This window comes from Ambystoma mexicanum, chromosome 9 (genome assembly GCF_040938575.1).
Source record: "Ambystoma mexicanum isolate Mex_15411 chromosome 9, UKY_AmexF1_1, whole genome shotgun sequence".
NCBI classification, from domain to species: domain Eukaryota; kingdom Metazoa; phylum Chordata; class Amphibia; order Caudata; family Ambystomatidae; genus Ambystoma; species Ambystoma mexicanum.
The window spans coordinates 539,020,393-539,038,477 of record NC_090931.1 but is presented as its reverse complement, the minus strand read 5'-3'; the positions used below and the strand labels follow the sequence as shown (position 1 = coordinate 539,038,477).

Sequence of the window (18,085 nt, the reverse complement as noted above, 5' to 3'; positions counted from 1 at the left end):
GCAGGCCATGGAAGAAACTGCACCATCCGAAGAGGCCTTTACTTGATGAAGAGATTGCGAGCCGAACACTTGCTTATAAAGTTAAAGCTACAGCCTCAATCGCATTACAGGGGAGAAAACCAAAGGTGAGCGATGGCAGCCCCATCACAGCGCCCCTGCAGAGCACTGAGGGAACCGGCGAGTCTCGCCAATTCTTGCAGATTTCTGCCGCGGCCCCTCTCCCCCGGGTCGCACTGCTCCAAACGTTTCATGAACGTGAACAATCTATCCCAGGGAGACCATACACTGAGGTAGAGCTCTGATCGCATACCGGGACCGCACCTCCTGTGTCAGTCCTCCTGCGTCCGTCCTACCGTCTGGATGCCGGCCAAATTTCCATGCGCAACGATTACCTGAACTGCACCCCCTACTTGGAGAGCGAGGACGGGTAGGAGGTGATCCTGCCCACGCTTTGGGGCCCGTGTGGGAGCCTGCAGTGGTTCTGGCTCTGGGAAGACTGTTCTGGAACGCTGCCTGCAGGGGCCTCTATGCGGAGTTCAGCCGGCCCACACGGCCTGACTGCTGAAACACCGAAGGCACAGAGTATATCGCCACATACACCCCAAAACACAGAAGCGGACTCTTATTTATGACCCGCCCCAATCTCCCCCTGTTGTCATCACTTGCAACAGAGATGGTGCCGAAGGCCCATTGGCCCCCAAGACCAACACTGAAGTAAGAAACACGTTCTCCAGTGAAGAACACCTATAGAGTGAACCCGGGGGACGCAGACCAACGTGCTACCTGGATACATCATTTAGTGTCATTGGGCAACCCACCAAAGGGCCTGAAGACTCGAACAAGGGACCAGTACCCAGACACTGGGCGCATGCTCGAACTCGCTCCTGGAGCCATTCTGAAGCCCTCTGACTCTCGGCTTCCATCGCATTTAGGCCTATACCTTTAGTAAACATTGTGGAGCAACTCCACACCAGGAGGGGATCTGTACAGCGGCGAGACTCCTGCTGCACATAGCTCAAGTACAACAAGCAGAGGTACACAGTGAGACCATTTCCATACCTAGAAGGACAACGTTAAAACCCAGCCTCACTTAAACAAAAAAAACATGCAGGTTGAGGAGCCTGGGCTACAGGACATTACGACCACAGGGGCTGCCATGCAGGGGAATTAGGCTTCCTCCCCATTGGAAGACTAGGTCTAGTGTGCACGCAAGATAGCAACCACACCTTGGACCCCCTCTAGCCACCAAAAGAACTAACAAACGACACAGAATCGTCAGGTGAAGCACCAGGTGCCTACCGAGATGTACCGCCAAGACTATCTGGAGGGTTGGGCCCCCGAAACCAGGGCGTGTGCCCTCCTCCGGTATACCTGCCACTGCAAGATGTCAGCAAGCAGCCCCTATTGAACTATGTAAGCTCCCAATAGAGACTATGCACAGAAAATACCCCGCTGATCTAATAAGGTGATCTCATGTATGATCCTCAGAAGTTGAATACCACCTTCTCGCTTTGGTGGCACATCCCCCCCCGCCCCCCCGCCCCCAAGCAAATTAATGTTGAACGAGCCGACTCAGGACTACGACCTCTGAGAAGGTTTGGGCCCTCATGGTTGAGGTGTGTGCCCTCCTTCCAAATCCGTTCTTGGGGTAGGGAGAGAGCGAGGCTCCCCGTTATATACAAGGAAGGTGACTGAGCCCTTAGACCAAGACGAACCCCAGACGTGCAGAGTAAACCAGAGGAGTCAGGCTGATGTGATAACGTTTAAAAGGAAACCTAGAATGTACCGCACATCAAACTTCACCCGAAGGACACATGAACACTCACCAGAAGCTGATACAATACTGTTGTACTCCGCATCACCCTGACGTAGACTCCTGTCCGGATTCGGCAATGGCGGCATCAGAGGCAGAAGCAGCTGCGACCAAGGCCGATGTGGCAGCCTTACTCACTGAAATGAAAAGTATGAGGGCGGCCATTGGTGGAAAGGTTGATAAGATGACACTTGGAATCGACAAAATTGAGGAAAGGGCTAGAAGAAGTGGAACACAACCAAACCTCCCTCAATACCTTGGAATCTGCAATGGATCAAAGGATTGTGGAGATAGAAAACCGAGAGGATGAGTTCCGTCTGAAGATGGACGATTTAGAAAATCGTGAACGGTGGAACAACCTGCGGATCTTCGACACTCCTGATTATAAGGAAGGGGAAACAGAGCAGGACCTGAAAAAGACCCTACACATGATTGTGAAGGTCCTGTTCGAAGACTACGCAGTTGATGAACCCGAAGATTGATCGAATACACAGGGTCATTAGTGTGTAGGGAATTTGAGAGCAAAGCTGGATGTACTAGTCCTTCAAGAGACTAAGTACATACGTAGGGAAGAACGTAGGGTCCTGTACTCTAGGATGGGAAATTAATATTGAGCCTCTGGTCCCTTGCGGAAGGCAGGAATGGGTATACTGGTAAGGAAGGGTCTCAATCTTGAGATTACTAACATATGGACTTACGTGCAGCGAAGGGCCATCACAGTGATGGGTAAAAAGATGCACAATGCCACACTCGCAACACTTTATCTTCGGAACAGTGCGTTGTAGGAAGCGAGACTGCCCAGCGTTGGGAGAATGTTGGAAGCCTCAGGGCATGTCATTCTGGTGGAGATTTTAATTTATGGGTAGATTCTATGTGGGATAGGTAGGCTGGTAATCTAGAGGCAGGTGAACCGGTAGACATGGCTGTGCTGGGGTGATAGAAATGATGATAACATTTGCTGGAACTTTCATCCCAACGAAAAAGGGTTCACATTCTACTCTGCGCCTCACTCTACATTTACTAGAATAGACCATCTGTATCTTTCGGGGGACCTGAATGATGCTGCAACTGCCTCAGATTGTCCCTATTTCGTGATCAGACAATGATATGGTCACCGTTGACATGAACCTGTTCAAATTACCACATAAGTGCCCGAAGTGGCATTGCAATGAAACCCTGTGGAAGGACCCTGTCTTCCGTCCTGAACTGAAAGAAGAGATTGAGGAGCGAGATCAAGCAACTAGACGCTACAGCACAGAAAGCCACCAAGGGGATAGCAGAGAAAGTAGCAGAAGTTGTACAGAAAAGGGAGGAGCGCCGACGCTTTGGAGAGAGGTTAGTCACACGCAAACTCCAGTTTCTCAGACAAAAGCATTACGAGAAGGGTGATGAAGGTGATGCACTGTTGGCTGTTAGACTGCGAGGACAACGAGCAGAGAGGTGGGTAGCCGCCATTCAAGTGGGAGGGGATGTCCAGATAGCAGAAGCGAAAGAGATCCCAGAGGCCTTTGCAAAATTTTACGAGCATCTATATAGATCCGAAACGGCAAAAGAAGAAACAGACATAGACCAATACATATGGGGGCATGGGGGGTGGACATGTCGAGACTTGCTCCAGATAAAGTAGAAGAGATGGAATCTCCGATTTACAGCAGAAGATGTCGAAAGAGCGATCAAGAGTCTCCCACAAGGGAAAGCACCGGGCATTGATGGGTATGACGTGGGATTCTATAAGACTTATCTCATCCCTCCTCCCCTTTATGGTTGATTTTATTTAACGATATACTGCAGACAGGAGTGGCCCCCGAATCCTTCTCACAGGCGTTGATTTTTCGTGATCCCTAAAGAGGGCAAAGGCCCCAAGCAATGTGGATCATATCGTCCTATTTCACTACTTAATATTGATGCAAAAATGTACACTCTAGTAGTGGCAGCTAGACTTGAGACCCACATGCCCCTATTGATACTCCGACCAGGTCGGATATATTTTAGGAAGACGGCGAGCGGACACGATGGGCAAGTCAAAAAGAATGTCGGGCGACCCCGCACTTCTGCCGATTGATGCTGAAAAAGCATTCGATAGAGTAGAGTGGAGCTTCTTAGAGGCTCTACTTGACAAAGTCGGACTGGACCCTATCTTCAAAAAAGGGGTCAAGGCTGTCTACAAATCTCCCAAGGCATCAGTCATGGTCAACTCGGAATATTCCAGATGGTTCAACCTAGAGAGGCACGAGACAAGGCTGCCCTCTTTCAGCGATACTGTTTGCTCTCTCCCTAGAGCCCCTTGCCATAACACTCAGAGCAGATCGTCAAGTTGAGGGACTCCAGGTGGATTGAAGGGAGTACAAGGTGGATCTCTATGCTGACGATACCTTGCTCCATGTTAAAAATCCCCTGACATCAATACCTAGAGCCATACATTTAGAAAATACAGAGACGTTTCGGAATTCAAAATTAATAGATCTAAATCCATACTGTTCCCTTTACAGAAACTAGCCCATGAGAATGCTACAAGACTCTATGCTTAACCTTGTGATAGATTCCACTCTCCATTATCTGGGGATTATTTTAACACAGGACTTAGAAAATATATACGACGCAAACTTCCCCCACCTTCTACCTTGTTTCAATGCGGATTTGGCGAAATGTCAGAAGCTCACAATCTCCTGGATTTGGGAGACTCAACGCAGTAAAAATGGTGTGCCTGCCAAGATTCCGATGTCCATTCCAAATGCTTCCATTAAAAACTCCCAGAGGCATTCTTCAGAGAAGTAGAAAGAGCCAGTCTGAGATTCTTATGGCAGGGGAAAAAAGCGAGGATTGAGTATATGGAGTCTTGCCCAGGGAAAAAGAAGGGGTGGGTCTCCCTGACCCAACACTATACTACCACACAGTGCAATTGAGGGTATTGATTCCCCACTTGAGAGGAAGGAAGTAGTTGCAGTGGATACACCTTGATAACCACAATTTAACCCCTGCCACTGTCTGAGTGGATGTGGGTTCCTAGAAATAAAATAACTCAGACTCCATAACCACCCCATACTAGGCACGATATGGGAAATATGCAGGGCGTGGGGGCAGACATGAAGGGTGTTAGCACATGGCCTTCTCCTCTAAGCCACATATGGGCTCCGGGGGTATGTGAGGAGATCCCAAACCATGCACGATTCCAATCCTGGTTTGATGCGGGCCTCGCAAGGGTGGATCAATTATGGAAGGGTAGTGTCTTCCTCACGATTACGGAACTGGAAGAGGTGCTGGGTATGCACCCACTACCTGTCTTTCCCTTTTTACAACTTAAGGGGATCCTCGTGAGGAAGGAATGGCGTGAGAAAGTACAAAGAGACCACACCCCGTTTGAGAAATTACTAGATACAGTTAGAGACCAAGGGACTGGTCTAGAGCATGTTCAGAGCACTGTTAGATACTGGGAAAGGATTAACTATTAACTAAGAACAGGTGGGAGCAGGATTTCGGAAGAGAATTGGATGAGGAATTGTGGGCGAGAATATGTAAAGGAACATCACAGGTATCTATAGCTGCTCAATATAAATTACATACCACTAAGTTACTCCATAGATGGCACATGTGGGGGGAATGTCCCCAGGTGCAGGCGTACTGGAATGAGGTTCTTGGTTGTATTAAGCAGATAGATGGGATATCTCGAGAGGCTACACCTCTCCTGATACTGTTCGGTTTGGAAGAATGTGAAGGTGAAATGAGAATGAATGGAATTGTGGTCCACTTACTACTTGCCTCACTGGCCTGCTTGGCGATTAAGTGGAAAGCCAGTTGGGTCCCGAACAAGAGAGTGGACCGGAGTTGCTACAAACATTTACACAATGGAAATAATCACAGCAGCCCTCCATGGGAGTGCAGCTCAAAACAAATTGATGTGGAACTGTTAGGCAGAATCCTGTGCTGTTCCCTTGGGGACCACTGCAAGAAGATTAAGACTACAGGAGTAAGCAGTAAACCCAATTGGTAGCAGTCTGTACCACTCAGATTTACCTGGTAGCTGTGGCTGAGCAGTCACTCTTCTCTCAAGAAGAGTAGGGCAGTATACAGAGGATACACAATAGGGCTAAAAACACAGTAGAGCAAGCAAACACTGACCAGAGCTTTGTATCAAAAATATATAATTATTCATTTAACACACACTTAACGAAATACACTAGCGCTATAAATCCAAGCAAGTTCAAACAGTCAGAAAAGTATACACACCTCACTTAAGAATTATTAGACAAGTCTAAGTCAAAACACCACTATTTGTCAAAACCGATGTGAGGCCGTAACTTAGATGGCACTCCAATAATTAAATCAAAGGGAGAGAAAAAGGCAAGTCATAAAATAAACAGTTCCCAACACTTTTCTAAGACCAAAACAAGTTAGTGAAGGAAGGCAGAGTCTACTGTAGAGCCAAAGTTCATAGGCCAGGTCCACTTTAAATGGAGGAAGGTGAAATGTGCCCAAGATCACACAGTTTAGAAATGCATTCAAGTCTTTGTAAAAATGTTCAAAAGAGGTTGGGTTGATTCAGAAGGTCAAGTTAGAAGGTCTGGGGGCCAGTCCAGTTGGAAAGCCAAGGATTTAAGGGTCACCTTTAGCAAACCGTAGAAATTGGGGCCAGGTGGAACATAGTACTTTTAAAGTTGAGGAAGCTCCAGCGGTGGCAGTTGTACCTGGCAGCGGGTGCAGTTTCCTGGTTTCGACCAGGGGAAGAAAGGATCTCGTCCAGGAGGAAACTTGGAGTCGTTGCACTGCCCAGGGAAGAGACCAGCCGCGGAGTTCGTCGGTTAAAAGGTGCGTTTCTTTTATTCACGGTCACAGTGGTGAAGCTTGGCTATCTGGCCGCAGGGGTGCTTGACACGTGCGATTCGACCAAGAGACGTCCTGGAAGGCGAAATGGCGAACTGGTTGATCCCACCAGCTCAGAGGAAGAAGACTCTTTCAGCAGAAGATCTTCTCTTGTCGTCGGGAAAGTGGTGAGGTCGTTGCAGCAGGGCTCCACCGGTGGTGTCGTCGCTGCAGATGTCTCAGCTTCTCCCCTCTTTGGATTTCTTGGGTCCTGTGGCGACTTCTGAAGTTCCAGACCCAAAAGCCCTGCTTTTATGCAGAAAAGCCCCCATTCAACAGCCTAGCTGTCACTCATTCATGCTAAGTGGTGAGCTGGGCGGCTCACCACTGGGCCAATCAGAACAGAGTGCTACTTGAGTTGCTAAGGCAACGCAGTCCAGGGTGCCTATTCCCCCACCCACACATCCTGTGGCACCCAGAGTGGCACCAGTTGGAGGGCTTCTGTGGAGAAGCCCGCCAAAAAGTGGAACAAAGGGCCCAACCTTGGTTGGAGTTAGAGACGGACACGAACGCCATTTTAGAAAAGAGTTCTGGCGAAAAGACCCAACCGGTGATTTTATCAAATAAACGGGTGGCATCTTTAACATTGCACCAAAAAGTGGTGCGTTTTAAAATCAATGGGAAAATCCCATAGGAAATATTCTGGTGGAATATTTTGCGTGGTAACCGCTGCCACCAGCCAGAAACTCGACAAGGGGGAGACTGGACAGTGCCCCCCTTGTAAACAGACCCAGGGGCAATCGAATTAACCCCTTCCAGTACTTCCACAATATGATGGTTTGTACTGGTTCTGTTTTCAATTTAGGACTAGTAAAGTCAATGGTGACTTTACATGCCCTGGGAGACAGCAGTCAGTCCCAGGGTATGGAGTCTATGTATGGGGGTCACTATGACACCCCTGTGTTACTGCACTGAGGGTGCTGTGTAACACCTACACAAAAACAGATGATGCCCTATGGAGTAAAAAAAAAACATAGCCCATAAGCGCACAAAAAGTCAGACATACCTCAAATCATGCCTAAGAGTGGGAGGAAAGGTCTCACTCTTAGCAGGAGAAAAAAACAAACCCCAAAAATCCAGCAAAGCTGCTGGGGGACTCACTAGGTTTGGGAAATTAGCCTTAGAATTTTCCCCAACAGGAACGATTTTGTAAATGTGTTCATGCCCAACCCTGCACGAGGGTCAATACAAGGTGAGGGATGATGAGCCACTGCCAAAGGTGGAATTGATTGACCTACAAAATGCATACACATGGGAATTCTGGGGATGAGTGATTATCTATGCCCTGAACACTCAGTTTGGACCACGCAATAAGACCATATGGAAAGTGGATATCATACAACATTAACATAAACTCAGCATATTTGGACTAAGACAAGAAATTGTGTTCTGGGGAGGGGAGGGGGGGAGTTGTGACCGCAGTTCATTTGGAAGAGGGTAGATTGCACAGAATATAGCTTGTTTTAACATGTTCCAAGTGATGTCTGTATGTTACTGATTATGTTTCATAAAACTTAATAAAATCATAAAAAAGAGCATTCCTCAAATGCTACTTGAGGGCAATTTTGTAATGTGATTGCAAAATGACTCATTTAATTGTACAGCAAGTATGCACTTTAGGTATTGTGGAGCAACTAGCACTTTAGGTGTGAATGAGTAGTGGGAATGTGGTGATTAAAGAGCACTTAGGTATGTGTGGACAGTGAGAATATATTCATGAATTATTTATTGATGTTATTGGATTAATGTACAATGAAATGCAGGACCATGTTTTTTTTGTGTAAAAAAGCAACCTGCTTATGACATGGTACACATATATAAATACATGATTGACTAGCAATGAACATTGAGGTTGAGTGGGTTTTTGGTTATGTTGGTTTCTGTTCAGGGCTTACCCTCACAAAATAGTTCTCTGGGGTCTCATTTGTTGATTGGGGAGCTTCTATTGGGCCTCTGTCTGGCGTCAACCCATGCAACTGAAATCAGTGGTTCTAGATGCCTCGCTCTTCCACCCCATCTGGAGTGATTGCACCAATCACGGGAGGAGTGCATTTCTGGGTCCCCCCCCCCGTCACATGGACAACCACAGACTCATAACTGGTTAAATGGGATGGCACCATGGTGGTACCAGAGGGTGCACGATTTATTGATTCGGAGAAGTCCGAGCTCCACATCAATGTTCTGGGACTTGAAGACCTATTCAATGCACAAGGTCATTTGTTCCAGTGAACAAGAATTCTTGTTTTCATTTAACTGGCAACGCAGCACATATGCAATGTTTCATGTAAATCAGCAGAGTGGGGCCAGTTCTCTGAAGCTCGCTCTCTCCAGATGAGTTGTGGAAATGGGCTATTCACAGAGCATTCACGTTCAGGCTCTCAATCTCCCTGGAAAGGGATGCTTTGAGGTGGATGTACTCCGCAGACTAGAAACTACAGTCCACAAGTTGGAACTCACTGAGGTGGTTCAATAGATGTTTGCAGGGGAACACCCATCCACCCTCCCCTCAGTGGATGCTTTTTGCGACTTCGTTGAACAGCAAGTGTCTGGTCTTAGCTAGGCAGACACTAAAATTTGCTGGGGGGTGGTCTGTTCATTTCTTATTAGGGGATGGTGCTTTACAAGTTTCCCTGGTTTTCAATCCTGCATAGGTTGTGAGAGAGTTCAGGGTGAACAGTACCCGTTTGATTATTCTAGTGGCCCCTTAATGGCAGCCCAAATTCTGGTTTTTGGTCCGGAACAACCCATCTCTGCTGGTCCAGATTAGACTCCTGCAGTCTGTTATCTGCTGTCTGAGACGGGGGAGGGTGGATGCTTGCCATTCCGCCCTCACCCTTGCTGCAGTGTCAGCCTGGTTCCTTAAGTGATCTTGGGACATTTTGGGCTGGCGAGAGGGAACATGAAGGTCATCATGGCAGCTTGTTTTATGTCCATGAAGGCCCAACACAAAAGCAATTGGACAATGTTCTGTCACTGGTACCTTGACAGTCAGGGGCTCACTGTCTTGCGGGTTGAACCCTGTTCTAGCATTCATTCAAGATGGGGCTGCTTAGGGCTCTTGGTTGGTCGTGCCACTTTTAAGCTTTGCGTTACCGTTATCTCCAACATGGTGATTAAAAAAACCCAAGGAACTAACTTGTATTTCCACCAGTGAGGAGCCGACATCCTTCCTGGGACGGTCTTGTTTCCCCTCACAGCCCTGGCTCACAAACCCTTTGAGCCTCACAAGGATAAGGTGGTACTGCATACACACCCTCCCTTCTGATCCATGATTTTGTCTGTAATTGTTTATTTGTACAGCGCTTATACACAAGTGAAGTGCTTCCATGGGTTCATCATTAATCTGGAATTGTCCTTGCTGGTGATCTACCCAAGTCTAGCTCAAAAGGGAAAAGTATGCCTCATCTCCAAGTCTGTGCCCTGAAATTCTTCCTTGATCTGACTGAATCCAGATCTTCCAGGCTTTATTGGGGCAGGTTGCATGGGTTTTGAAGTGTAAAGCCATAATTGCCTTCTGGATTGTCTAGTGCACTGTTGAATGCTAAAAGTCAAGAGCTTCAGGTCCCGAAATGTCTCTATACCTGTGGTACGTGCCAAAGCGACCTCAGTGCCCTTTGAGACATGCTGTAGATCTGTAGAGCCACCACTTGAACGTTGCCCTTTGATTTCTGACTGCGCTACTTCTTGGACTCAATCTCCCGAGCTGATGTTCGGTTTGGTCAAACATTCCTGACCACCACCCCTTCAGTGTGTATTCTGGTCTCCCATCAATATGGAGGTTGAAATTTATAGTGAATACTATACTCATCCATAGCCCTTCCTCCATATGCCCTCCCACATCATCTAAATATTACTCTGGTGCAGCCTAGGCAAGGGAAAAAGACTGGCGGGGCAAAGCTGGGGTCAGAACCTTGATGGGTGTGTGCTTGTGACAGTAACATTTTGGAGCTTTTTCTGCTATGTGCCAAATTCAGGCCCCGTCCCTACGAGCAGGAACTCCCACTAGTCTGGAGGAAGGGTCGGGGGGCACGCTATGTGAGCATAGTAGTCAAGGTGAGGACCTTTCCTTTTGTCATCTTAGTTTAAATACAGGCTGGATACAGGGAGCTTTAGGCCAAATCCAACAACTTTAGCATTAACTCATGATTTTTAATGCATTATTAAAATCTTATGTTAAACTCTTAGTCTGTGGAAATGCCTTGCTACTATGTTACACTGGTGTTTACTTTTATCCTTAAGTGCCTAGGAGTGTGATCTGATGTTACAGGTTTGGTACCATCTGTCTAATTTTATTCTGACTTTTGGTGTAGTTGCAGTTTGTGCCTGAAGTATTGACCCTTAATCTTCTCCTAGATTCTGTACTTAGACATAAAGATGCACGATACAACTACACTAACTACGGGTTTAGGAATTACTGTGACAGTTAGCATTTTGAACCCTGAATGCATATTTGTATGTAGTATTCATCTGTCTACGGTTCCATTTTCTCCCCACTCTTTAGCTTTGTGCCTACCAGTAGGTAGCAGACATGTAGTTTAGGAGTGGGTTGCGTCTTAGGTGACTTTGTTTTTATATTTAATGTGTTATTACTGTCAATTAAGGAAAATACCTATTTTAACTAAGTACTTGTGTAATTTTAGTGTTTTTTTTAGTATACCAGTGTACCGAATTCTTTGACAGTAAATGTGGGGATTAACTGTAATTCTCTATCGACCTTCTGCCCTCACTTGATTTAAGCCATCCTGCTCTGCCACAACTACCACTATCAAGAGTTTGGTCTTAACTGTTCTCGCATTGTCTCCCTACTAGCTGTGGATGTGAGCATGCAGTGTTCGCAGGACATTCTCCGGATGCTACATTCACTCCAGCCAGTTCTGCAGGATGCAATTCAGAAAAAACGAACTGTAAGATCTTGGGGTGTGCAGGGTCCTCTCACGTGGCAGCAGTTTCACAAAATGGCTGGCCGGGGCACTTACGGTAAGCCACAAAAATGAAATTCAAATGGCTTTCCATTTGTAAAAGTTAAATAAATGAGCAAGTGTGTCTTCAACAGTTGTTTGTGTTGTACTTTATCCTCCATAATGAGATCTTCATTAATAGTCTAAAACCTTGAAAAGCGCCACCTACCAATTGGTTATTAGAAAATTTGGTTTTTATTTAATTACATCAACTGCTTAGCTACATTTTGTTTTTACTAAATACCCCTTAAAAGTAGCTTAAAGCTGCTTTTGTATAGATACAGTATTTTGGGAAATTGAACAAGGCGACTTGCAGGTGTTGGGAAAGATTTCTTTTAGGCAACTTTCTCTCCCTATTGTATTATGGATCCCCAAACTTTGTAGTTATGTTTTTAACCCTGTCCAGACTTCAGCTTTGCTTTTGCTCATTTCTTATGGGGAAACCGACTAGTCCTGCAGACTGCGTCAGTACTGTGAAACTGTTTTTCCATTTTTATCTTTCTACTTTTTACCTTCTTTGGTAACTTTTCAACATTGTACACAGCATTTTACAATGGGGGATACTTTTGTGTCACCCTAGAGTATTAACTAAGGGATTGTTGGTAACTTTTAAATGTGCCAAAAGACAAGTTGGTGGCAGCAGTTAACGGTTTACAATATTTATAGTATGCACATTTGCATTTACTGCATTATCTACTAAGCATGGCTAGTGTCCGAACATGGCCGTGCCATGAGATTTCTCGTTTGTTCATTGGACATATTGTAGTGCGGCCGCCTTCCTGCCATGCCAGGTAATCCCATGCAAGGTCATGCACTTGCACGGGAAACCAAAGTGGTTACTTAATGGAAGAATAAACAAGGCGAACCCGTGCCTAAGACAAAAGGTATGACAAAACATCCTAAGCTTGTACATGCAGGGGATTGCAGTCATGGCCAGAACACCAAATGGAGATCTATATTTCATCTTGCTCTTTCTTGTAGCAGTAAACTGTGGAGGATGCACGGGCCCTGGCTAGTACATCTTGACGATCAGAGGCAAAGGAATACCGCCAAATTCCCTATGAAAGCGGGAGCCAGGCAGGCCCGGGTAATAGTACAGCACTGCTCCTTGGTCTCTGGACAGAAGGATGAAAAGCAGTTGTAGCCTGATGCGCAGTGCCAACGAGTGGCTGAGGAGAGCCGAAAACCAGAATTGCCTCAGCCAAGTTGGGACCACCAAAATCAGTTTGCACTGATGCCTGAAAACTTATCACTATATGAATGCGGGATTATTCGAAAAGCATAGAGTAACATCCCCTTGCCAAGCGAACATGAAGGTGTCCCCTAAGCTCCCTGTATGATTCAATCTGCTGGCAAAAGTCACACGTTTCTTGTTTGCCGTGGTAGCGAAGAGGTTGACATTCGCAGTCCCTCCGCTCCCCCACCCTCGCCCTCCATACATCTGTGGAAGATGCAATGATTGGTCTCCCAAAAGTTCCCACTTGTCCAGGTAAGTTTTCTGCTCAGGGAATCCAGCACCATGCTGTGCATCACCGCCAAGTGGAATGGAATAAAGAAGAGATTGAACTAGACTGGAGCCTAAGTACACAGCGCCTGGACTTCCGTGGACAGAATGGGGGACCGCATGCCTCCTTCCTTGACAACGGAACAACGGAAAACATCAGGTTAATGTCTGTAAACGCCTGTACCACTCGCTTTTGAAGCTGCAGTAGAAACGACTTTACGGCCCAGAACACAGCACGCAATTCAGGGATATTAATGTGCAGCTTTTTTTTCCCCAAGAGCAGAGGCCTCTGGCATGGAGTTGGCCTGTGTGGGCCTCCCATCACCCCCCCCCCCCCCCAAGACTTTACTGACAAGATGGTCTGGCAGATGAAAGGGCACCCTTCAGCTTGGATTGGAGCGAAGCACCCACCAGCGCTTAGCATTGCGGAAGGGGCACGTCGGCAGGATCTGGTGTTCCATAGAATCGGAGATCGGCTTCCACCAGTCATCTATAGGCATCCAACAATTCCTGCAGTGCTGCATTAGGGGAATGCTGGATGACATCTCCAGCAGGGACATCAGGTTGCAGTCTGATGCATATGTGCTTTTGCGAAAGCAGGTGAGTCTTTGCAAGATGGGTCACTGATGTAAGACCGTGTCCAGATGAGCACCCAGGAACAGAGTGCGTTTAGGAGTCGAGCAGGATTTTGCATTTTTTTCGGAGCAGCCCAGCCATGTCAAGTATCGGATCATGGCCTTGTTCCAGCATGGGGTCTGGCATGGATTCACATGCTCATGAATATTCCCTGTCAGGCCGGGAATCATCTGTAAAATAACAACCATTTCACTTTCTCTTACAAATTGTATTTCTCATTTAGACCAATCGCTGGTCTCTGGATCATACTGCCCCCATCCAATGACTGCCCTCTACCGAAGTCCCTCCTCTGGCAGCCATCTTCAGATTTTTACCACACGTTCAAGTGTTGGGAGTCCACGTGCTATAGCTCTCTAGCTTTTACTGCGTTTTGCGTTTTTTCGAAGTTTACTCTTATATTTTCGGTCAATCGAGCCTCAAGCTCCACCGATTCTACTTCCGATCAACGGGGACCCGTTTCGGAATTTTTCTACGCCCCTCAAGGGTGAATTTTCATCTATTTTTCACTTCTTGGAGGATTCCGGAAGATCTTTGAGGCCTACCCCGCGTGATCATGGCCCAGGACTAAGGAAACACGACACCTGTTGGATCCAAGCTGTTCATGAGCTGCCCGAGATGCAGATTGCAGAATGTCTTCAAGGAAGATGAGCACTCCAGGTGCCTCTACTGCCTTCATGACAAATCGCACGTGGAGAAGGACTGTGCTTTTTGTAAGAACATGTACAAACGGACAATGAAGGATCGTCGCTTTCGACTCACTAACTGGCTGGAGGGGAAGAGCCCAGCAGCAGGTGAGAAGAGGAAGAAGTCTGAGCAGTCTTCTAAGACTTTTGAGGGCGCCCCGGCGATGGGGGCCCAACAAACGGCAAAGCACCGCAAGTCCGCGGGCACCTGGAGCGCCGATGGTTCGGGCTCCTTGGCTGCCAGGCAGGGCGCAATATCACCGACACCATCAACCATGAGCCAACGCTCTGGCTCGGTGAAGAGGAAGTCGGAGAACCCGGGTAAGCTTCGGGAGAAACCCCGGTCGATCAGACGGCGACACCCGAGGGGGAGAGAGGCAGCGACCCTCCCCAAGGTGAAGGCCTCAGGTGCGCCAAAGGTCTCAAAGGCCCCGATTCACCCAGCTAAGGCCTTGATCGAAGGAGTTGTGGCGGCCCTGGCGAAGCATGTGGCGGCTACCGCAGTGGAGAAGACTGCTGGGCCTAGAGTTTCCCTGCCACCCCGCAGAGAATCATCTTTTCAGCCTATCGAGTAGAACCCTGTGAAACCCCGGGAGGAGAAGATGGGTGAGGGGGTAGGTCACAGTAGCCATAACGAACACAGATACCACCTCCGAAGATGAGCTGGCTGAGTCGCAAAGACCCTGGACAAGAGGTACGAGGAAGTCCGGTCCTACGGGAGGGATCCCGACGAGGCGGACGTAGAGAGCAATGGTGGAGCCGACAAGGAGCCGCGGGCCGTGGAGGAAACTGAGGATCCCACTCCCCAGCCGTCGCTCCATCGATGCCACAGGACAACTCAGAAGCAATCTTGATGGCTATACAGACCCTGTGTACGGAGATGAGGACAAGGTTGCCCTTACCCCCAGCGGACGATCCAGCGGTGCCTGGACCGTCGGGAAGCCCACCGAACAAGAGGAGGCAAATCCATCCTCTCCCTCCTTTACAGCCTTCACCTTTTCCCCTCCACCGAGCGATGAGATGGGGACGGATCTCCCATCACTCCCTGCCGGGCCCCCTCTCCTGACGAAATTGGCTCCTTTCACGCCAGAGGCATCAGAACTTTTCCAGCTTTGTCCCGAAAAGCAGAAGGAGGGTTTCTTCTGCCAACGATGGGAGGCCAAGAGGAAGACCGTCCTCTCAGTACCGTTACTGGACAACATCTGGGACGAAGGACTGTTGCTGTTCAAGAACCCGTCCATGGCTCCTGCGAAGAGGGACCGGTATGAGAAGTACCACCGGGTCCCGTATTAAGCACTGATGTGCCTCAGAGCTCAGCCGTCCCCGGATTCAGTGGTCTCCACAGCAGCTAAGAAGAAATCTGTAGGGGCGACGGGGATCAACTTCCACTTCCCCACCGGACAGCGAGGGAAAGAAGCTGGACGCCATGGGATGACGAGTCATCTCATCAGCGGCGACGACCATCAAAGCGGCCAATGCTCTCGCGATCGTGGCGCGCTACGACAGGAGGCTGTGGTGTAAGATCGCTCCTCTCCTGGATTTCCTGCCAGACTAGAGGGCGGAGGCCCTTGAAATCCTACCGGAAGGCAAGGTGGCATCAGACCACGCTATCACGGTGGCTTTGACATCGCTGACACTGGTTTTAGACAGATGGGCAACAGCGTTTGCCTTCGCCGACACGGTTGGCTCAAGGCCACCAATATCCGTCAGGACGTTCAGACCAGGGTACTAGACCTGCCCTTCCACGGGAACAACCTGTTCAGCAAGGCAGTGGACGAGTCACTGCAAGCCATCAAGGTGGACACCGAGATGGCCGGGCCTTGGGTTCTCTTCAACGATGGCTGTCCTTTCAGACCCCCGGAGACAGATCTGAAGGTACCTCCAAAGGATTTGGTGGCGGTTCCTCATACCACCAAGCGGCCCGCTCAGCGCGTGGGAGTCCATCTCCACCGACCGTTGGGTGCTGGAGGCGCTGGCCCATGGGCACGCTCTGGAATTCCAAAGAAAGTGTCCCTGTCTACCACCTGTCGCCAGGAAGAAAAACCACGTGCCAAAGCCACTTCTGGAGGTACGAGCAATGCTGAAAAAGGGCGCGATAGAACTTGTCCCGAAGAGCCTCCGGGGCTATACACTCGCGGTACTTCCTCCTCTGAAAGAATACCAGCGATTGGCGACCCATTCTGGACCTTCGTCGTCTAAACAAATAGATCAAGTCCCAGAACTTCCAGATGGTCGCCCTGCAGCAAGTGCTGGGACAGCTGGAGGAGGGCGACTTCCTATCGTCGCTGGACTTGGAGGATGCCTACTTCCACATCCCCATACTCAAAGGAAATTGAAAGTTCCGACGATTCGTGGTCCAAGGGCGACACTACCAGTTCAAGGCCCTGCCCTTCGGATTGAAGTCTGTGCCCAGGGTCTTCACCAAGCGCCTGGCACCGGTGGCGGGCATGCCTGTGCCTGAAGGGGATCCACGTATACCCCTACCTGAACGATTGGCTCATCCGAGCAAAGTCAAGGGAACTCGCCGTCCGCCTGCCCACGGATCTGGGATTCTCGAACAACTTTGCAAAATCCAACTTGGTACCGTCGCAGGAGGCCCTGTTTCTGGGAGCCAGACTCGACACAGTGGCGTGATTGGCTTCACCGTCGGAGGAAAGGACGAAGCCCATCCTGGGCAAGGTACAACGGCTGTTGACCATGGACATGGCCAGGGTGAGGTCCATCAAGTCCCTCCCTACTCGGCATGTCATCGTGCATCTACCTCGTGTGCCTATTGAGGTTGCGGATGAGACCACTGCATGAGTTCCTCGACGCCTGTTGGATGCAAGCAGTGGGCAGTTTCGAAGATAATATTTCCCTCAACGAGACGTTCCGCTAAGCAATCTGGCGGTGGGGCTACCGCGCGCAACTGGCGGCGGGTATGGACTTCCAGACCCTGAAACATCAGGAGACTGACGACGGACGTCTCCCTGGAAGGATGGGGAGCTCACACCGGAGATCTTCATGCAAGAGGCCTTTGGCTCCCAGAGGACAGGTCACTTCACATCGTCCTGGAGCGCCGAGACGTGTACTCGGCCCTCAGGTCGTTCCTCCCATCCCTCAAAGGCAAGGTGGTGAGGGTCTTAACCACCAACACCACCACCACGATGTTCTTCATCCGGAAGCAAGCGGGCACCAGATCCCCTGCCCTATACAAGGAAGTGCAGGATCTGTGGCACGGCCATGGCCCAGGGGATGTTCCTAGTACCCTTCCACCTGGCAGGAGTAATGAACACAGCCACCGACTCGCTCAGCAGGGAGCTGCGCTCGTGCCACGAGTGGGAACTCTGGCAGGATCAAGTGGATCTGCTATTCCGACGATGGGGCAATCCCCAGATAGACCTATTCGCGACGGCGACAAACGCCAAGTGCCGGAAGTTCTTCAGCAGGTTTCCACAGCCACGGAGCATGGGCGATGCATTCTCCTTCCCCTGGGCCAGCCTGTTCCTGTATGCGTTCCCACTGTTGCTGTTGCATCTACAACTCATCAGTCAATTCAGACGGTCCCGGTGCAAGATGAGCCTCATCACAACGGCGTGGCAGAGGCAGATATGGGTCTCAGACCTTCTGGACTTGTCAGTGTCCGCCCCCCACC

General features: G+C 49.0%; 1 protein-coding gene across 1 annotated transcript in view; it reads left to right on the top strand.

The window, feature by feature from the left end:
- MED13 (mediator complex subunit 13) overlaps positions 1 to 18,085 on the top strand; it is a 1,760,496-nt gene that overhangs the window by 1,122,365 nt on the left and 620,046 nt on the right. The window contains exon 17 of the mRNA XM_069615091.1: positions 11,480 to 11,647. Within this exon, the coding sequence (XP_069471192.1) occupies positions 11,480 to 11,647 (168 nt within the window). The remainder of the gene's footprint in view (positions 1 to 11,479; positions 11,648 to 18,085) is intronic.